The sequence below is a fragment of the Nicotiana attenuata genome, unplaced genomic scaffold (assembly GCF_001879085.1).
Source record: "Nicotiana attenuata strain UT unplaced genomic scaffold, NIATTr2, whole genome shotgun sequence".
In the NCBI taxonomy this organism is placed as follows: Eukaryota; Viridiplantae; Streptophyta; class Magnoliopsida; order Solanales; family Solanaceae; genus Nicotiana; species Nicotiana attenuata.
The window spans coordinates 301,323-324,089 of NW_017670422.1; the positions used below are offsets into that span (position 1 = coordinate 301,323).

The 22,767-nt window shown below is 38.0% G+C and overlaps 1 protein-coding gene across 1 annotated transcript; it reads right to left on the minus strand.

Annotated features, from left to right (window-relative positions):
* Positions 1–991: 991 nt before the first annotated feature.
* Positions 992–10,877, minus strand: LOC109239208 (biotin carboxylase 1, chloroplastic). The gene is made up of 17 exons (XM_019405735.1): positions 10,665–10,877; positions 10,437–10,536; positions 9,364–9,689; positions 9,082–9,223; positions 8,853–8,951; positions 8,661–8,717; positions 7,013–7,084; positions 6,428–6,517; positions 5,225–5,284; positions 4,748–4,933; positions 4,529–4,621; positions 4,070–4,151; positions 3,336–3,442; positions 2,616–2,691; positions 1,932–1,978; positions 1,785–1,847; positions 992–1,256 (listed from the first exon to the last, which is right to left on the minus strand). The coding sequence occupies exons 2-17, from the start codon at positions 10,491–10,493 to the stop codon at positions 1,203–1,205; spliced, it is 1,611 nt and encodes a 536-aa protein (XP_019261280.1). The 5' UTR covers positions 10,494–10,536; positions 10,665–10,877; the 3' UTR covers positions 992–1,202.
* Between the last annotated feature and the right edge of the window lie 11,890 nt (positions 10,878–22,767).

Consider the following 22,767-nt stretch of genomic DNA (forward strand, 5'->3'; position numbering starts at 1 on the left):
ATAGAAACTATCAATTAAAAACCAATTTCTCTCTTGTTGAGTTTGAAAAAAAAAAACCTTTCACATAATCCAATGATTCAAAACTAATATTCTTCAACGAAAAAAGTATTATACCCTTGCAATATTGGCTTGACTAAATGAAGGGTTTCAATTTATACCATTCAATTCCTTGAATGTGCTAAATTGAAATTAATGATAGCAATTGTATAGCCAAAGTTTTGTTATTTGTTTGATGTCCATTTATGCAAATTGACTCTTCAAACAAATATTCTTCAAGAAGAAAAAAGAAACAACTTTTTTTTTTAATATTGATTGATTTTGTGATGTTGCTTTCTCCAGCATGTATGTTTACTTTATTATATATGTAAGTAAACTTTTATTTGGTTTCTCAAACTCTTTTTTGTTATTTAGATAAACATAAACGTGTACCCTATTTATTACATTTATTTTAAAAGAATTTCGTTTTATTCAAATCTAGCTACAGTATTTCAAAGAACTATACTTATAGGATTTTTAATGTGAAAGAGTTTTATAGTTATATGGAGTAACTTTTTTATTTTATTTTTTTTTGCTAGAGGCAAAGTAGTATTTAAATAATTAGAAAAATAACAAAAATTTCTAACATGATTGCATATGATCATTAACCGAATTAAGTATGATAACATGATAAAAAAGATAAATTTTATTTTTAATTTAAATTCGAATTTTAGTACTTTATCTATAACTTCAAAATTATCTTTTAATTCAAATTCCGTGTATATATATATATATATATATATTATATTATATTATATTTGTATTTTAACTAAAATAGTCAAATATAGAATAAAGTTACCATATAGTATTGACATTTATTAGCTTGCCACTTGGCTTAACTATAATGTCAATTATATATGGCAACTTTCTTGCTTTAATATATATATGGATAGAAGATTCGCATCGCATCTAATAAATGGACTACGGAAGGTAAAGCACTTCCTAGCAAAAACGATGGCCATTTAACACAGATTCGATTGAGCATCATATAGCAAAAAAAGAATTCCATTCAGTCTAGTGTATCTAAAAATACATTCAAGCTAAGATCAAAGAGATGAATGTTATATCCAGAACTGCAGTCACCTCAAGATCCAATGGGAGCAATCTGCTTTCGCTATTAAAGGAAAAATATCAAAGAAAACAAAAACAAAAAAGAAGAGGAAGATTTAAGCACTAGCATTGACAATCTCCTTGGTAGCTGCTGGAACCATTTGCTGGGGCTGCAATTACAAAGTTAAAATATCAACTTATACTAGCAAAATAATGAAACTTTACAGCTTCAATGTTGCTTTCAAGAATAATTTGAGTATATAGTTGCCCATGTATTGGCAATGATAGCAAAGGGGAAATACTGAAATAAGCAAATGCATACCACATAAACATAGAATTGCTATCTAGGATGTGCTGGCCTATCCAATTCTTTACCTTAGACCAAAATCTCAGGTCAAAAGCTGTTGTAGTTTTTAAAGTTTGACTATCAAGTATTCTTCAAAAAACTTTTATATGTATAAGAATCATCATAATGAGATTATTTTTCTCTCTCTAAAAGAGATAAAAGATAAGTTGCTCCTTTTTAGCATTAGGATTTAGGGTTACAAGAGCCTCTACCAAATTTCTAAGTGATGTTTTATCTAATCTTTTCATGTTTGTACATTACAAGTTGCAAGTAAGCAATAGCAGTTAAAAAGGACGATGAAGATGGTTATGTTGTAGGTTAAAGACTTGAAGATGTCAGTTCCACTACTTACCGGAGCTAATTCTTCTTCATGCTTTGGAATAAAAGCGGTATCTACTTTTCCATTCTTAAAGTCCTGTTAAGCAACAGACACAAACAAATTTAGTTTCTTCAAGATCTCCTAAGTAAACATACATGAAAAGCATGGTAGTCCACCTACCTCAATATCGAGGATGAGCTTATGATATTCTATTGTGGTAGGAACTCCTGTCGAAAAGCAAATGCAAAACTTAGACAGAACAGGTATACATATATCATAAGGTAAATGAGACTTCTGTAAACAAATTCCGCCCGCTACATGCAATATAGCGGTATTAACATCCTATAGAAATGCCTAAGTCCTTGCCTGTAGCACCTATTAGTCGACTTTTGAGAGAACATGAATCAAAAGAAGATTGACCACAAAGCAAAAGGACGAAATAAACGACAGGTGATGAGGATCTAAATTATGAAGGTTTCACAGAGGACAGAAATGAGCTGGTGTGCGTACAACCACAGAATACTTGAACTTGACCAATGTAAGGTTCCTGATAGAGTAATTCTTTTAAGCTCCCATCCACCGGTTTTTGGTTGATACCACATACTGTTCATCTTCATCCTTTTGGGGTCGTTTGGTACGCGGGATAAGGAAGATAAGGTGGGATAAAGTGTGGTACTAAATTTATACCGTTAACCAAACATAGTATAAACTTAGTCCCGTTTTATCCCACCTTATACCATCAAACTTGGTAGGAGTATAATTTTATCCCACCTCTAAGGTGGGATAAATTAGTCTAGGGATTATAAATTAGTCTAGGGATTATAACTCATAAAATTCAGGAAAACCATAGAAGGTTGGTCTTACCAGTAATTATTGTGTCATTAAGTGCTCTTTTCATGCGTTCAATAGCCCTCTCGCGTGTTGGAGCCCATACGATGAGCTGCAATTTTTTTTAATTTTTTTAGGAAAAAGAAGATATGTTAATTAATAGAAAGAAAATAGTAGAACAAGATGCAATAAAGATAAAAATCAGCTTTTGAGAGCTGTGTTTTAACTTCAAATAAAGATCATTGATACGAGAAATCATGCCCACTTTGCACCCTCCACAAAGGAATGTATATTAGTTACACGACCTGTTAGGCATTACTGAATACTGGTTTATGTTTATATATGCTAGTCACCAAAATAACAAAATCTGCAGTCTCGAAAGTTTATCTATTCTGTCTTATAAGAGCCATACCAGCCTGCACTTTGAATTTGCATATTTTCTAAGCCAAAAACTTATTTGGTGATAAATCTAACATGAAAAACACATATTTGCATAAAATTTTCTATTCTACCAATTTGCTTCTAGTTTTAAACCTTCATTTTGTTGTCTAAGAAAAGGAAACATCTGTCCCAACTTCTATGGTCTCTGCTTAATTTTGTGACAGTTGTACTTGGACAGTTGGAAATGGGAAAAGCATTAACATCATCGATTTAAGAAGAGATCAGTGACCTCCCCACTGTTCCACAGAACATGTCCCAAAAACAATGCAATAGAGGGTCCTTGGAAAATGGGATAGAAAAGGAGAAGAAATCCACCTTTCCTAGCAGGGAATCGTAGCTAGGTGGAACCACATAGTCAGGATAAACGTGGCTATCCATACGCACAAATGGACCTCCAGCTGGCAAATATGCAGTGATTCTCCCTATTCATGAAGAAAACAAGCTTCAATTTCCAGACATATCAGTTAAATGCAAAAGTAACGTCTATTCTGCTTCGGTATCTGGCTTCCACCAAGTAAAACATAAAGAGCATATTCAACAAAGTGCATTATACAGCCATAGAAGTTATAAATGTTATTTTCATAAGCACCGCTCTAATGCAGACAGTTCTCAATGTAAATTTCAAGAATACAAGAATTTAACAGCACCTTTTCTTGAAATGGTTAAATCGGGGTAAAGTCCACCATAGTGGGTAAGGAACACTCGTAACAGAAATCAGGAAGTCATCCAACTACCTAGAGCCTCTACACTAACAGAAATTTAATAGAGAAGACATTAATTATGTCTGTATTGCTATAGCATTAGCGGATTTATCTCTGGCAGCATTCACATACAGTAATCAATATTGCCAAAACATCTTAGGATTCTTTTAATGTAATGTACGCCATACTTAAAATGTAATGTGATTTGCTTGCATAGACTGATTGGTAGCAGAATGAAGTATGATTCAACTTTAACTTGCAAATAAATAATTCGAGAGAGTTAACATTGAAGGTCATTAGACATGACATAAATGCAAATATTATTCTAGACAGAAACTTCAATAATACCTGGGCCGGGTCTGAAATTTTTGAAAGCATCTTCTGCATTTATACGGCATTCAATTGAATGTCCTCTAAGCACAATATCCTCCTGTAAACAAGAAAACAAATATAAACAAAAGGAAAGAATTAATCTTAATTCTGTTTTTGGCACTCTTAAAGATATCACCTCTACAAGAAAACAATTATCCTTTCTTCTCCATTTCTTTATCAACGTTATAAAATATAAAGCAATAAAAAGGACCCCTTTTATACATCGCAAAGTTACTTTCATACACCCAATTTACTAAGAATTCAACCATCAAATGGTGGAATCACTTACTTCAAGCAATACAGAATTTTGAATGCTCATTTTGATAATGTGCAAGTCCAAAGGTGATTTTTTGATCTTTTTCTTTTGATAGTAATTCATTATTTCATTTCCTAAACAGAAATCAATTTCAAGAAAAATTGACCGTTCTGTGTTACCTGCTTGTATCGGAGCTTTTCTCCCATAGCCACACGGATCTGTTCCTCTATCAGATCAACAGAGGATATCATTTCTGTCACTGGATGCTCTACCTAGATATTCAGCAAATTGACATATTACATTATTTGCTAAAATAATATTAAAAGAAAAAGACAGATTACAGTCATTGAACTTGAAACTATCTGCAAAGCCTAAATCCTGAACAGAGCTTCTTTCACCTGAATACGAGTGTTCATTTCCATGAAGTAAAAGGACCCTCTCTCATCCAATAGGAACTCCACGGTACCAACACCAATGTAACCTATGGATGCTGCTGCCGCAACAGCTGCGTCACCCATGGCGTTCCTTAGCTCTGGTGTTAATGCAGGGGAAGGTGCTTCCTCCAGCAACTTCTGGTTCCTTCTCTGAAAAAAGAAGACATTTCAACGGTGCTCAGTTTGTAGGTGGACCCTTTTATGCCACTTGACCTAACAAAAATACTTAAGAAGATAGCTTACCATTGTAATGAATTCCCTAAAATTAAACAAGTTATGAATAAAGACAAGAGTGTCTGACCATTCAACCAACCATGTTTGACAACAAAATGACACATTGTCAATGTAACAGAAATTACAATATGGAAGAACTTCTGATCATGCAAAATCACAATATATGTCAAATACAAAAAATAGATATTTCTATAACATTGTACCTACCTGAATACTGCAATCACGCTCTCCAAAGTGAACAACATTACCATACTTGTCCGCCAAAACCTGCATATAGCATGAAGCTGTGAATCAGCATATATTAAATCATATATTTTAAAGAATATTAACTGCATAATACAATGTCCATACGGTAAAACTAACAATGAGTACCACCTATAAGCAGACAATACATTCAAGCATTAAACCAGGATAACATAATTTTCTGGATGAGATTGATTAAAGATGATACTTCAGAAAGAAAGTGCACTTTCTAATGGTGATCTATTTAACATTTATCACACATGTAGATGCTAAGGGCAAAAGATGCAACCAAGTTCCTCACCAAATTCACTATACAGAAAACTCAAATCTGCAAATTGAATTACAGATAAAACAGAACAAGGATCTCAGGCTAGCCGAAAGTAAAGGAAGAGGAGTAGAAAGGGATCAAGAACCAGAACAAGTTTGTTTATTCCCTCTTCCACAAACCGATTTGCTCCTGGAGCTCTTAATATCAATACATAAAACCATGACACGTCCCAACAGATTGTTAATGACATAGACCCTTTTCCTTCTGTTCCCAAGACACATGATAAAGCTTTAAAACAAGAATCATTTTCATGTACAACTCTTGTATATGTTCCTTCATTACCTTAAGTATCAGCAAGATTCATCAATAGTCAATATTTGTCAAATGTCATCATGTCTAGCACCTACCACTAAATCAGATACAAAAAGAACACTGATAGTGACCTGATTGTGCATCTCATTGCCCGAAAATTCACCACTAGATGGCAACTTTTAAACGTTATGTTTCAAACATATATAGCGTACATGTGTGTATTGTAGCAGTTGTTCGTGATGGTTACACCAATAGCAAGGTGTTTTTTTGTCCAAGATTTTTTGTCAAATATATATCGGAACTTCAAGTCCCGGTATAGGAAGATCCATAACTTAGACCTTTATGTGTGTATAAAGCCTGAGATAACAGCTCATGAGCAGTTGTAAGACGTAATGTCCAACATCTATGAGTTGTCAGTAACTCGATTCATGTATTCCATTTCTTTCCAAAACAGGGGTTTATTTATTTTAGATATATGCATTCCAGTTCTTCCCAAGAACTCATGTAATTCAATCTCTATGGCATCAAATTCTTTCTCTCCTGAGTTAGAAAATTCTTTTGGTTAATGAAGTAAGGCGTAAAAATACCTGAAATTCAATGTGCCTAGGATTTTGGACGTACTTCTCCAGATAAACGCCATCATTTCCAAATGCAGCAGCTGCTTCACTTTTAGCTTGCTGAAAGTGAAAAAAGAGCAAGTATAAGATAAAACTCAGAACTCTGGCTTAAATTGCTTCATGATAAGGTTGGTGAGTTTGCTAGATTATGTATGATTCATAGAAAAGGAAGATTAGAAACTATCTAGAAGAAAAATGCTATGCAAATCACAGCTTATGTAGAAAGAGTTTCCAGTCACATGCATAGACATACTATGAAAGTTCAGGATGCACGGCTGATACAAGATATTATCAAATGCTCATGTACTATATAGTAAAATCTGAACATAGAAAGTGCAGGAAGAGGCAAAAGTGGCTATGCAACAGCCACATCAGTTTCGCTGACAACAAGGAATAGGGAATACAACTTTCATCTATGTAAGAATTCCAAAATCTCACTGGATGAATCTCCAAAGTCTAAAGAAGTCTACACTTGTAAGTCAAAAGCAAAAGACTTAACCTTCACCTACTATGTTTTGAAACTTAAAGATCGACATATGATGCAAAGAGAAGTACCTGTAATAATTTTACAAACTCGTCAGGTTCTTTAGCAAGACGCATTCCACGTCCACCACCACCAGCTGTTGCCTTCAAAACAATAAAGGCTTCACAAGTTCAGTGATAACTCTTTCAGGCACTCAACAACCCATGTCACTTCATTCCGAGCCAATAGCTTCCTTAATTATGCATCAAACGTCCTTTCATTTGTTTCCCTTTATTATATTCTTGAACATAATATTGTTTTTTAATAAGTTATTCTTGACCAAAATTAAGAATTGCAATACTAAATCAAAGCAGGCTGATAAGAACCAGATACAGCAGCAGATTTATGTCATTGTACCACAGTACTGATATTCAACTATGTAAACTTTCATATTAAAACAATCGTGGATTTGAATCAATAACAACAACAACCACCCAGTAACATCCCACTAGTGGGGTCTGGGGAGGATAGTGTGTATGCAGACCTTACCCCTACCCCGAAGGAGTAGAGAGGCTGTTTCTGAAAGACCCTCGGCTCAAATCGTGGATTTGAATATAACATCCAATAGTGAAGCAGTCCAGTAAACTTTTCAAAAAGAGCAATCAAGTTATGAAAATTGTTCCTCTCAAGAGTGTAGTTTACTTCGCCTCTTTCTATGCATATACCTTTAAAATTAAGTATATAAAAGTTTGCCCAATTAGTTATGTTCGAAAATCTATCATATCGGCTATATAAGGGGCATCCAAATGGGTTGATAAAGGCCTTGGGCTATCTCATTCATTGCCTTAAGGTTTTGGATTGGATACTCACATTTTTTCCAATGATAACAGAGTCAGACTTACAAAAGTCTGTTTGTAGTACCTTTTCTTACGCTCGTACTACATTTTCTCTCCAATCACAACCTAATTGCATAAATTTTCTACCTTCACCCTCTGGTTATGGGTGGTGTGAACAAGGGCCTATAATGAATTCATCGCCGTACGGCTAACCTGTGTTTAAGCTTCTTTCTCTCAACTAGCCATCAAGTCACTCTGGGCTTTTCACTGCCAATTCAGACCACAAAACACTAACTGTACTTCAACACATCTTAGCCTATTAGCCTATTGGTGAGTTAGCATGAATATGACTAACTTTGAGGCCATTCCCCATACTAGACCTCTTACTATTCAGAAGGTAACATGGCAATGATTAGCTGGAAAGCAAAGTGAAATTGCTCAACTAAGTGTTCTAGACCTGTCAAGTTGATAACTTGATCTTTTATTCAAAATTATCATTTAAGAATTACTCCACCAAGTCCAAATAATGAAGTGTTAAATGAACAGCTCTCATTGTTAGCACAGTAACATCCACTAGAAGTAGAATGCAAGAAATGAAGTTTCATGACATACACTACTTCAGTGGCTAAAAGCAGCAAAACTATGTAAAGAGACAAGGCTGACGAGTGTAGAACAAACAAGACAATTAGTCTTTTAATGCAGAAAAGTGTTTGAAGAGATAAGTCTAACAAAAGCAGACCCAACAAGCTAATCAGTCTCCAAATGCATAAAATATTTGAAGACAAGTGTTTTGCGTGTACTGATAGTCACTAAAGTAAGAGGAAAATATAAGACAGCAATAAGTAGATATTTCACAGCACCGAGCATGTGATGTTTCAAGCTACTTCAGTTTTGAAAAAGTTACCTTAATCATCACGGGGTAACCAATCTCCTCAGCAAGCCTTACACCTTCTTCAGTGCTCTACAATGGGGATTATCCAGTTATTGATAAGTAACGATGAAACAGTAACGGAGATACAAACAAATATAAAAATGCATATGTGCATGTGTATGTTCAAGTGACAGTAAATGACTCAAAAGACTAACACAGTGATACCTGTAATAGTCCATCACTTCCTGGCACAGTTGGAACACCAGCATTCTTCATTGTATCTCTGGCAGTGGATTTGTCACCCATGACTCTAATACTGTCTGGCTGCAATTTTAAGACAAAATCTTTCAAAATGATGTTTCTGCATTTCCTGCTGAATATAGCATGGATTACCTACTGATGCCTACAGGTTTAATATAGGTAATAAGATAATGGCATATGTGTAAGAACTTACATTTGGCCCAATAAAGTTGATTCCATGTTCTCTGCACATCTCAACAAATACTGCATTCTCAGCAAGGAAACCATATCCAGGATGCAACATTGTACATCCACGACTGATAGCAGCAGATAAGACATTTGGGATCACTAAATACCTGTACATGGTAAATGGGGATGTAAATGTCATAATTCTTGGAGATGAAAACTATGAAACGAATATCAACTGAAGATAACAAAATACAAGGAATTTAACTTCGTTTTGTCCAATAAGAACAGCAAGTTTGTGATAACTTACGATTGATTGCTTGGTGCTTCACCAATGCAAACAGATTCATCAGCTAGCTTCACATGTAAGGCATCTTTGTCTATGGTCGAATAAACAGCAACACAAGGAATTCCCATCTCATGGGCAGTTCGAATCACACGAACAGCAATCTCTCCTCGATTTGCCACCAGAATCTTCTCGGCGCGACATGTTGCAGCAAGAGCACCGCCACGTTTGCTAGATTTAGTACTAACTCTATATGCTTGAGCTCTCTGCCGCGGAAAGTTTATCTTGTTTCCTGCCATAAAGCTACACTGCGAGCTCCTAATACCATTCGTTCTCCCCAGAAATAAACCCTATAATAAACATGGCACCCAAAGATTATGTAGCTTAGTGAATACCATGACAAGAATTTGAAAGAATCCAAAGTTTAAGGTTATTTATAGCATCAAGATCATCACAGGCAGACCAGAAAGGAGCAGAAAAGCAGCATATATTTCAAGTCAGTCAGAAACTACCCGCCAAAATGCACCACAATATTCCCTCTCTGTGACTCTCACCTTGAGAGTGTGGGAAAGAACCAGTACATGTTGAGAGAAAGAGAACAAATGTGCTGACGTAAAAGAATCGAAACAAAGTGAAAATCAAATACTTCCTACGGACCTACCTCTCTTTTTATATAATGATGGTTCAAATAGTTTAAGAAAAAAGAAGCACCTTTAGGATATTTACTTATTATTAAAGAGCTTAAGTTCTTTGCATCAACGGTGTATTAAAATGTCCAACAACAATAGGTAACTCTTCGTATCAAATCTAATATGGTAACCTGGAAAATAGAGTGATAACCTGCTATACCAGTTAAATTGATAGTGTAAAAATTCGTTACGCCGTCGGTGTACAAAACTTAAAATTCATTATTAAATACCAAAGGTGTTTTCAGTATCTAGTGGTATTCAACATGTCATATCAATTCCAAATATGTATAATGAAAAAAAAGGGGGTTTCAATCTTTCTAGAATGGAACCAAAGAGTTGTGTTATATAAAATGGAAATGGATCAGAGGGATTAACAAACATTACATATAGTAATATGAATGAACTAACCGGAGTGGAGCGAAGAGCAGATTTGCCACAAACGCTAGTCAGGGCTGCAGAGTCCATTTTCCTGATCAATGTAATCTAATTCCTGTATTCCTGCCAAGAACTGAAAGGACCAAACAAAAAAAACAAATCTTTTCAACATTGATTCAACACCCACAAAGAATAACACAATGCGAACCAAGAAATGAAGAAAACATGCAATTTTAAAGATGTAATTAGCTTAATCAGTACCTATTTACTTTGACGGAGAGAAAGAGAGAGGGAGCTAGAAATGGAAGAAGGAGAGATTTAAAGTTGGGGGGGGTGAAGAAAAGTTTGATGTCGATGAAAACAAGAAAGCAGACTTATTATTGAGTGTCTTCAGAAGATTGAATGGTCCGCCAAAAGTGGATTTGGCATTTGGGGCTTCCAATGCTGAGGTGTCTTCAATTGTTGTTGCTCAAAGGTATGATTTGCTCCCCCGAGTTTAAAGATTGTTGTTATCGCATCCATAGCTAATTGAGAAAAATATCGCTTTCTGTAATTTTTCTAATTCTTTTTAAAATATTTTTAAATTATTAAGTATATTCATTTATACGGTACTTTTTATATTACTTTTTAAATATATGAATTTTATTTTAAAAAATTGAAGAATCTATACTCAAATGCACACCAACAATTAGGTGTTTTAACCCCGTACTCTCAACTCATTCACATAAATTGAAACGGACAAGTAATAAATTAAAATTTTCTTTTGTGATGGGCCTTTGAAGTCCTATTTCAATTTTCGGGACGAGGTGTATAGGCAAAAAATTATCTTAATTATGTTTAAATCATATCAACTTTAGGAGGGTCTTCAAGGGTTGCAATCAGAGGCAGGCCCAGAATTTGAGCATGACAGGGGCACCATTGTACACTAATCACTAGTGATAAAATGCGGCGTGCAACTCTTTAAAGACTTAATGATTATGATGACTTATCATCTAAGTATAAACAAAAAGAAGTTCTAAAGAAAAAGAAAACACCAAACACAGAGAGAGATTTCTTCGCAAAAATGGGTACTATGTGAAGGGAATGTGTTTCATTAAGCATGTTTCACACTTTAAATTTTTAGTTTGTAATAAAAAAAGGGTCAGTGATCAAAAGGGCGTTCAAACTTTAAATTATCATACTTACTAAAGAAATCAAGCTTAAGAGTATGTTAATAGCCAAAGAACTGAATAAGAGTCTAAAACTCTTAGTTATCAGTGCGAGTCAGATTCGAAGTGATTGTTGAAGAAGGTTGTTGCAGAAGGATTTGTATTTTTCTATTTGTGGAAAGATAAATTGCAAATTGAGGCTTTTAATTTTAATTGAGGAATTTAGAAAAGAATAAAATTAATTAAGTTGACTATTATGTATAAGTACTAAACTATAAATGAATTCAAAAAAAAAGTAAAAAGTAAAGCAATTTGCTATTAAGTATGAATTCATTTGTATTCATTTAAAGAACTAAACTAAAAGGGAGGAGAAAAAGGTGAGGAGGGCATCGACCCCAGGTCTTCCAGCAAAGGAGGGACTTTAAGTCCCCAAAACAACCGTTTCTCCTATCAGCCTTTTTGAGCTTTGGAGCACAAGTAAAATATTTAAGGGGTCCCATATATATGTACAAATATATATAACATATATATATATATATATATATATATATATATATATATATAGGATTTTTGCCGAGGTTAACGGGGTCCGGTGACCCCCCAACCCACAACGTAGGTCCGCCTCTGGTTGCAACGTGTCACCAGTATGACCTCAGCAAAAGGCATATTCAAGGTCGAAGTGATCTAACAAGAGATGAAAGGTCGAGTCGAGGAGTCAACAGAGATCAAGATCGAGTACGAGCACTCTTCTTAAAAAGAGTAATAACGGCTATTAGGGTCTTGTGGCATATGTCCCCCTGATAAATAGAAATAGATATAGTTATAGGGGACATTGAACACTCATTTGTAAGACAACATATTGACATTCTCAGAAGATTCTTGCTTTATTATACACATACAAAATATACCTTTTTCTTGAGATCCTTGTCTAACTTTTCTCCCACGATCCAAGGAAAATCTGAATATTCAAAGGCTCATCAATCATTCATCATTGTCAGAAGAAATACCAAAGAATCTCACCATTTTCAGGTGACTCGCATGCTTTTATTTACTTAAATGTCATTCATTGCTATTTATTGTTATTTAATGCTATCTCCTTCATTTTTGGATCATTGAATATAACAGTGTTATCACCATTTACTGCTACTTAGATAATACCCGTATTATCTTGCTACAAAATCGATTAATCTTTTGGATATTAATATTGGCTAATATTAACTTTATTTTATTAGAAAATCTAGTTGTTTAAACTTAGATCTAAATTTTGGGTCAAACAGTTTGGCTCTCTGTGGGGATTTCTTAGCTAATCTTTTAGTTTTCATTAGATCTACAACTCATGTGATTTCTAACCTAACAAGCCACAAAGTTTTTCTCCTTCTCTGCACGCATAGAAATTTTCATGGCAGGTAACCAAGGAAACGGAACTAGGGCGACAGGTGACGTCCACAACAACGTCATGAATGCTACCAACGAGAGTTATAAAATATTGGGCGATGATGTGACACCCACTGCCTCCCCCGGGCGTGAGAGGTCGCCTCCCCCTCACTGCAACACAGAAAACAAATGGGAAAGGGGCTTCCTCGTCTATAGGAAAAGGGACGCCACCTGCCATGAAAACACTCCTCGAAGCATGGCTAATTGATACCTTAGTAAGCATGCTCAACAAACAAGCTCCATGCACGACTATAGAAACCACGAGATCCCACATGGTGCAGAGAGGAGACAAACAAGGTGATCAACCAGATCCTCCAACCCCAGGTATAACCCACAATGTCACTAACAGTGTAGGTGACGGCATCCTCGCCACTGTTTTAAAAAGAATGGAAGAAATGGAGAATGAGAATAAAACGCTCAGAGACCAAATGAAAGAACATTAGGAACGAGTCGACAAGATACCGGGCGCCCCTAAGCTACTGCCAAAAAGAGATGCTGGCAGGTTCTTAGAGCAACCATATAACGAGGAAGCGGCCGCACATGCCATACCAAAGACTTTCAAAATGCCATTGTATCTCAGGGTATACGACGGGACAACCGACCCCAAAGACTATGTGACTCATTATGCCACAACCGTGATGGGCAATGACCTCACCAACGATTTTGCTGAAGAAATTTGGCAAAACCCTCACTGGAGGGGCATTAAAATGGTACTCCCAGGCCCCAGCTACCAGCCCGCTCCATAGAAATGTTCGAATAAATGGACAAGTTTGTGACAGCGCATGCCGGGGCCAAGAGAGCCGAAATAAGAGTAAATGACATCTTCGCCATCAAGCGATCCTTAGGGGGGGCTGAGGGACTTCCTCGTCCGATTCAACAGGGTACAAATGACCTTACCAAATGTATCTGAAGGGATGGCAGTCGCAGCCTTTCAGAATAGGTTGAGTAGAGAGGGTTCAAGAGCGACCAGAAAGCTGCTGAGCCAATTGATGAAGTACCCTCCAACCACTTGGGATGAAATAAATAATGCTTATTGTGCCGAAGTCCGAGCCGATGATGACGACCTCAATAGACCAATTGACGACTCATCTCGGTACAAATCGAGTCTTGGAAAGAGCAAAAAGATAACACGAAGAGCGATCACCCAATCTCACAGCCAAACAGGGAACAACATCAGCCTTACATTACCCCCCCCCCCCCTTCCTTCCTTTCGCTATGATGATGGTCCGTCTAGGTTGAGGATGGGGACTCACAGGAACGAAAGAGGTATACCCCCTTGTTATTTGCTCACAGTTTTCGTGTTTCGCCTACAGAGATAGTCTACGCCTTAGAGAAACTCGGAACAAAGGTGAAGTGGTCGCCAAAGATGAGGTCCTATCCGAGTACTAGGAAATCCAACACCTTCTGTGAATTTCACCAGGAACGCAAACACAAAATAGAAGATTGCATCACCCTAAGGCAAGAGGTAGTGAACTTGTTGCAGCAAGGGCACCTCAAAAAGCTGTTGAGAGACAAAGGAAGAAGCAGCTTCGCCAGGGGTCGAAAATGGCAAGGCCCGCAGAAGCCACCCTCACCAGCTCGTACCATCAATATGATTATTGGTGACAGTGACAACGCCTCCATCAACAGCATCAAGTTCACTGCCACCCACAAGCTCAAAAGATATAGAAAAGGCGGGTGGGGCTTCAGGCGGCTTTTTTATGAATAGTTTCAATCAAAATTCCATCAATTGTAGCTAGTGATTGCCCGGGTCGGTGTGTGATCACCAAATGTGAAGTAACCCTTCAGATGCTCTCTCCGCCCATGCCGAATACCCCCGGCCGGTTCTGTCGGGTAAGGCCAGGAGCTGGTTTGGGGAATCACGGGGCCTTACTTATTCAGGGGGGACTTGATTCTAAAATGGAATGATTGATAGAATCGATAAAGGATACGAGAAATTTTTATCATATACAGAACGAGGGCGACCCGTGTAAATACATTGGTTTCTTACTCGTGCAAAGGAACTCTTTCTTGGCAACTTGGACAACTTATAACGATGTTTGTCCCGCATATCACTAGGAAGATCGGGATCTTTACAAAGGGATTTATAAAGCTTTCGTCTCAATTCATATTTATTAGCCACACACAAATTGAACGTCGACCCCTTCCGTCCCTCGGTAAGGCAGGTCAGATGAAAGTTAACCCCACCATTAACGATGCCGTCCACGAGGAGGTAGAAAAGTTATTAGCAAATGGCTCCAACAGGGAGTCGAAGTACCCCAAATAAATAGCCAACGTGGTAATGGTCAAAAAGAAAAATAGGAAATGGAGGATGTGTATGGACTTCATAAACCTAAACAAAGCATGCCCGAAGGATTCATTCACGTTGCCACATATCGACTAACTCATTAACACGACGGCTGGGCACGAGCTAATAAGTTTCCTAGACGCATAATCAGGCTATAACTAGATACTCATGGAAGAAGATGACCAAGAGAGAACCATGTTCATCACCCACAGAGGAACATATTGATATAGGGTCATGTCATTTGGGCTGAAGAACGCAGGAGCCACCTATCAGAGATTGGTCACAAAAATGTTCAGAGATCAACTCGAGAACACCATGGAGGTATATATCAATGACATGCTGGTTAAATCCGCAAGAGCAGAAGACCACATTGACCACTTGAATGAAGCCTTCGACATACTGAGACGATATATGATGAAACTAAACCCTGAGAAATGCGCATTTGGCGTAGCCTCGGGAAAATTTTGGGTTTCTTAGTATCACAACGAGGGATTGAGGTCAACCTAGATCAAATCAAGCCTATCGACGGGATACCCGAGTAGCTGACTACTAAGAAACAAGTCCAAAAATTGACTGGTCGAATTGCCACCCTATCGAGATTTATCTCGCGGTCGTTCGATAGATGTCAGAGATTTTTTCATCATACTCAAGAAGGATAACAGCCTCGAGTGGATGTTCGAATCCGTGCAAGCATTACAAGAACTCAAGGCGTATCTGTCATCACCGCCTCTACTCTCAAAGCCTGAGCCCGAGGAACACCTTTTTGTCTACCTCGCCGTCTCCGAAGTGACAGTAAGTGCGGTCCTGGTTCCAGAAAGCAAAGGTACGCAATTTCCTATGTATTACATCGGTAAAACAATTGTCAGTGCCGAGAAGAGATACCCACACCTTGAGAAATTGGCCCTGGCATTAGTTGTAACTTCACGAAAGCTTAGACCATATTTCCAGTGCCACTTTATCTCGGTCGTCACTACTTTCCCTTTAAGAAGAATTTTACATAAACCCGAGCTGTCGGGGAGGCTGGCCAAATGGGCCATCGAGCTAAGTGAGCATGACATCGCATACCAGCCTCGAACAGCAATAAAGTCACAAATTCTCGCCGACTTTGTCGCAGACTTCAGCACAAAAGTAATGCTCGAGGCTGAGAAGGAAGTCACACAGGCTTTTTTTCAAACACAAGGCCTCTGGGTCCTGTACCCCGACGGTGCATCCAATTCTTCTGGATCCGGACTGGGACTCGTGCTCGAGGTCCCTACCGGCAAAGTAATTCGCCAGTCCATAAGATGCTCATATATGACTAATAATAAGGCCGAGTATAAGTCTATAATCACAGGGTTAAGGCTAGCACCCAAGTACGGGGCAAAGCGATTGAAACTCCGTTGTGACTCTCAGCTCGTGGTTAATCAAGTTACAGGGACTTTTCAAATCAAAGAACAAAGGTTGCAAAAATATCAAGCCGAGATCTGTAAGTTGTTGCCTAATTTTGATGAATGCCAACTCAACCAAATCCCGCAAGCTCAGAACATCGAAGTAGATGGCCTCGCCAAATTGGCCGCAGCCACCGGAAGCATCACGATCGGGAATAAAAGCGTAGTCCATCTCCTCAACTCGTCACTAGACCAAATTGAGGTAAAATCTGTAAGTTTGACTTGGGACTGACGCAATTGTATTATTACCTACTTGCAGGATGGCACCCTCCCAAATGACTAAAAGGAAGCCTAAAAACTAAGGATACACGTGGCCAGATACAGTAGCATTCATAACGACTTGTACAAGAGACCATATGACGGCCCTTCAGCGAAGTGTTTAGGTCCGAACCAAAGCCAGCGCATTATTGATGAAGTCCATGAAGGTCAGTGCGGCGCTCATTCTGGTGATTGAGCACTCGTTAGGTGCCTCATACTGGCCGGGTACTACTGGCCCACTATGAAGAAAGACGCCTTAGAATTTGTGAACAAATGCGAGCAATGTTAGAGATACGCCCCAATAATTCACCAAGCAGGTGAACACCTTCATTCAGTCACCTCTCCATGGCCATTTATCTAGTGGGGAATGGACATAGTGGGTCACCTCTCGCCGGGGCGAGGTAATGTACGATTTCTTTTAGTTTTAACTAACTATTTCTCTAATGGGTGGAAGCAGGAGCATTTGCCCAAGTGTGCGAACAAGAGGTAATTGTCTTCATATGGAAAAATATCCTCTATCGATTCGGCCTACCCAAGGAGATAAGTTACAACAACGGGCCCAATTCATGGGAAAGAAAACCATCAAATTCTTTGAGAAATGGTACATTAAGAGGATACTTTCAACTCCTTAATACCCAGTGGGCAACAGGCAGGCAAAATCCTCCAATAAGTCCATATAAACATCATGAAGAAGAAACTTGAAGAAGCTAAGGGATTGTGGCCGAAAATACTCCCAAAAGTATTATGGGCGCACATAACAATCCCACAGACGATCACTGGATAGACACCCTATTTCCTAGTCTATGGAACAGAAGCAGTTATACTAGTCGAGGTCGAAGAGCCCAGCCTGAGGTGCTCCCATGAAAGCGACACCAACAACGACGAGAATGGTAGACAAGAACTCGATGAGGTCGAAGAACTAAGAAACATGGTGTACATAAGGATGGTCGCCAAAAAATAACAGACGGAGCGGTACTACAACAAAAAGGCAAAGGTCCGACCGCTTAAAGCCAAAACCCAAGCAAACAGAGATCCACGAGAAGGCAAATTAGGAACCAACTGGGACGGGCCGTACAAAATTACAGGAAAAGTGAACAAAGATTCATTCCAACTAGAGACAATGGAAGGAAAACAACTACCAAACAATTGAAATATCAGCCACCTCAAATACTTCAACTTCTAGAAAACAAGAAGTGTCCCTCGAGTCGTACTCTTTTTTCCCTCACTTGAGTTTTGTCCCATTAGGGTTTTCTCAAGGAGGTTTTTAACGAGGAGACAAGAGGAACACTTTGAGTTGAAGTATACGAAGAACGGACTGACTTCTTTTTCATTGTCCGACTCCTCAAGATTCTCCAAGTTGAACAATGAAGGGACTAGATATACTGGGACTGAGACTGGAACCCCAACCAATGCCCAAAATTTGTAACCTTATCCTAATTATGTAATCAGAGCAACGACGCCAAAGTAATAAGAAATTCATACTCATGAAAACTGCTCTAACAAAAGGTTTAGTTTGACCAAGCTCGAACAACACCTACAGGCCCTCGGCTGCAACTTAATGAAAGGTTAAATTTGATCAAGCTTGAAAAAACACCTACGGGACCTCGACCACAACTTAATAAAAGGTTAAGTTTGGCCAAGCTCGAACAACACCTACCGGCCCTCGGCCACAACTTAACAAAAGGTTAAGTTCGACCAAGCTCGGACAAACACCTATGGCCCTCAGCCACAACTTGATAAAAGGTTAAGTTCGACCAAACTCAAACAAACACCTACTGGCCCTCGGTCAAAACTTAATGAAAGGTTAAGTTCGACCAAGGTCGAACAACACCTAGCGGCCCTAGGTCACGACTTAATAAAAGGTAAGATCGACCAAGTTCGAACAATAACTATCGACCCTCGGTCACACCCTAACTAAGAAACATAACCTATATAAACAAAGAACCAATATGGCCCATGGCTACTCGGCTCAAAGAACACGATCAGCTCGAAGGAAACAACAATAAAGAGGACAAAAAGCGATGCGTGCAAACAACAGAAGCAAGAATATGCAAGTACAAAAACAAACCACAGGAATGAAAGAAGGTACAAGGAACAACTTTGATATTTCATACTTAAATAAAGAGTTATTTACAAAGAAACTTGAAGATGCCGACAAAAATACACAAAAAGTTAAAAGAAAACTATTGGCCATCGCCATCATGGCCTTCAATACCCTCGCCATCTCGACCTTCAACGATATCACCACCCTGACTATCGACCATTACCGTATCGGCCCCCAGCATCCTCTCCATCCTCACCCTAAGGGTAAATGGAATCATACCAGGCGTCATCCTCGAGCAGATGCATACAGTCTTCCTCATCGTCCTCGCCAGGCCGAGGTGTAGCAGGGTCATAACCACAAGAAAGCCGAGACTTACGAGCCTTAACCCGAGCATCCTCAAGAGCCGCCTCAAAAGCGGAGCCTGTTGCATGCAAGTCACGGAACACACCCAATTGGAACACATATTAGGTGTATAATTTACCATATCCGAAAATAGTAATAACGGTAACTATCCAAAGTTATACTTATAAAACTTTTACTAAATACATTACTTAAAAGAAAATACCACACTAACATAATATCTAGCGATATCAAGGTTGTAAGCTTACAGGGTCTCATAATAATAATGTTTTAAACCCTCTATAACCTCCTAATAGACATAATCCCTTCGAACTCATGTGGATTTACTACGGCACATCCTAATGCTAAGGCACGGGATGCAACATCCTTCCCCCCTTTAGAAACATTCGTCCTCGAATGTTAACTCTTCGAGATTTTCAAAACTTTCGCTAGGGTCTCCTTTGCATACTAAACTAAAACTCAACCTTTATCTGAGCTCTGGACTATTCACAACCTTTTGTACTTGAGTATCTCGTATCTTCTTCACCTTTATCTTACGTACCTTTCAATCTTGCATCGTATCTTCTGTTTCTTCCATAACTTCCCTTCCACATAAGTAGAAATTACATCTACGCCTTAAAGACCTCTAGTGCATACAAAATTCGGTGGAAACTTTATACAGACTTCTTATGACTTAGCTTTATGGCACGATCTGGGAACAAAAGAAGGGTAACATTTCCTAAATGCCCTATAACCTCTCAATTATAAATTTGGCGCACAACACACCCATAAGTGAGACTCTACTAGGCACGGCTTTGTATACTTCCTAGGACACGACCCGCTCTGATACCACTTTGTCACGCCGCAAACCTGGGGAGGCGTGGCAAGCACCCGGTGCCGTGCTTACCCGAGCGAACCACTCTATAACTCATGATCGTTCGACCAAAACTAGAACATATATAGGTTGAGTAAGCTGAACTCATTCCTTTTGGTACTATCATGGGCCCACATGGTCACAACTCTTAATGTACAACTGTAAGTGGGAAAATATTGTATCTCTGAATCGTTTTTCTTAAAACATAAATACATATGGGCCATCAAGGCCTCTGACATACTGTACAAAATGAACCTCTGTCTAAAAAGCCTCTAAGATTATTCGACATCAAATGGGAAAGGATACCGGCCTACCAATAAGTCTGTAGCAAAACTCTGACGCGATGACTCATAGACTCGGCTGCACTCCGAATGAGGTGGAGTCTTACTGATCCTTCGATGAATGCTGACCTCGTCTACTATGAGGGCTCTTCAAACTGATTAACTATACCTGCAGGCATGAATGCAACGTCCCCAAAAAAAAGACATCAGTACGAATAATGTACTGAGTATGTAAGGCAGAACTGGAATATAACAATAAGTCAACATTAATTAAAGACATATAAGAATCAACCTGAATCTCTAAAGTAACACCGTATATGCATACTTATTATACTCATACATATAATACTTCCCTCTGAGACAATTGTCCAAATCGTATGATGCATGACTGCCCAACTGATCAGTGGTAACTGCCCGACCGGCCATAGCGCGGTGGTAAATGCATAACAGCCCAACCGGCCGTAATTCGGTGGTAAATGCATATGCGTGACTTCCCAACCGGTGGTAAATAATGATACATAACTGCCCAACCGGTGGTAACTGCCCGACCGGCCGTAGCACGGTGGTAAGTGAAGATGCATGTACATGTATCACTATATTATAAATATTAACGTCTTTATCAAATACCTCAATAGGTAACTATATACATACTTAGACATGCTTGAATATCACTTTTACAAGAATGAATAACGTAGACATCCTTAACTACTAAGAGTAGAATTACTTATAGAACAACATACGTTTACGTATCGTTACTTGGATCATGCCAAAAGAAAGAAGGGTAGCCTTAACATACCCGGAACCCTCAAGCAATTGAGACCTGAGCCACATGACCCAGTGAGATAGAAGGTGGTATTGTTGTAACATTAAAAGCAATCAAACAGATTAAAGTGGACTGATCGTGGTTCCACTGCATTTACTAGTGGTGAATCCCATCTTCATATCCATGGTCATCTTGGTCATCACCATCTCTCGTAACTGTGACCGAAACTTTCTAATTTTCCGCCATGTAATCAATAGATAGCAAGTTGTATAAACTTGGAAAACAAAAATGCGCTACTTCACCAAAACAAGATAATGGTAGACTATCTGCCGCTTTAAAACTTGTCCACCAAAATATATATAACCAAGCCAATTAGTTCTAGTCTTGACTTCCATTACTGTTTCACTTGATTGATGATTACTCCCACTGCCCTTGAAAACTTGGTTCTGATTCTGAGTTGTTTTACATACGTAAGAATTTTATGAGGATGTTATAATCCAATAGGAGTCCCAATTTGTACTTTACAAAGTGATAATACCAAAGAGTACTTTTACAAGTCAATTCAAGTATCCATATCTTCCCAAGAGTCATCAGCTCATTACACTCTTCAACATTAAAAGGATAGTTGAGGACAAGAACAATCACCTAGTTGGACTACCAACACAACACTACTTCAGTAATTCACTATAATATTCCTCACTTTAGATAAAACCAGTTCTTGGTATTAGCTAATCAACTCGTATGTCTTCGTCGACTCCAAAATATCAAATTCCTTAGTCTCAAAGCATCATCTTCACTTAGTCTTGTTTGAGTAATATCATCTTTGCTCTTCGCCATCTATATATCCTTTGGTTGCTTCTCTATTTTGATTTGGTATATGAGATTGGCGATGCACTCAGTTTTATTAAGAGCACTGTAACGGTGAGCGTGGCATGTATACTCCAAGAAAGGGAGCCAAGTGTGATCTATTTGTGAAGACGTGGACTGTCTTTCTTGCTGCCTAATAGGCTACATACTATTAGCAGCTTGCAAGCAATACCAAGGGTATTTTACATTTATCTCTTCACACTAACCTATTAATATAAAAAAAATATTATAACTCACATTTGAGAAGAACGCCAACAAATTAATGACATTTTCCTTCTTTGGCGAGAAATGATCTCACACACCTGAGTAATGAGTCAAACTTTTATTAGCTTTATATATAGATATTTTTCAAAAGGAAAAATTTATACCAATAGTTTTAGTAACCTAACATAACATATATATATATATATATATATATATATATATATATATATATATATATATATATATATNAAATATATAGTACTATTATCTTAGTGAATGTGGAAGATAATATGAAACATGTAAGAAAATGAAAAAAAATAGTTCCTTTTGTTTGGAACGAGTGTAAAATAATTTCTATCTTTACAATAAAGAAAATCTCATAAACTTTCTCATATTAGGTGTATAATTTACCATATCCGAAAATAGTAATAATGGTAA

What these genes read in the sequence shown, in the direction of transcription:
- LOC109239208 (XM_019405735.1), bottom strand. Translation starts at nt 10,493, where the DNA reads ATGGACTCTGCAGCCCTGACTAGCGTTTGTGGCAAATCTGCTCTTCGC. An exon ending in CTAGGCACATTGAATTTCAG is followed by an intron (nt 5,285 to 6,427) that starts GTATTTTTACGC and finishes TGCTATATGCAG; the next exon opens with GTTTTGGCGGACAAGTATGG. An exon ending in AAATGAACACTCGTATTCAG is followed by an intron (nt 4,622 to 4,747) that starts GTGAAAGAAGCT and finishes CTGAATATCTAG; the next exon opens with GTAGAGCATCCAGTGACAGA.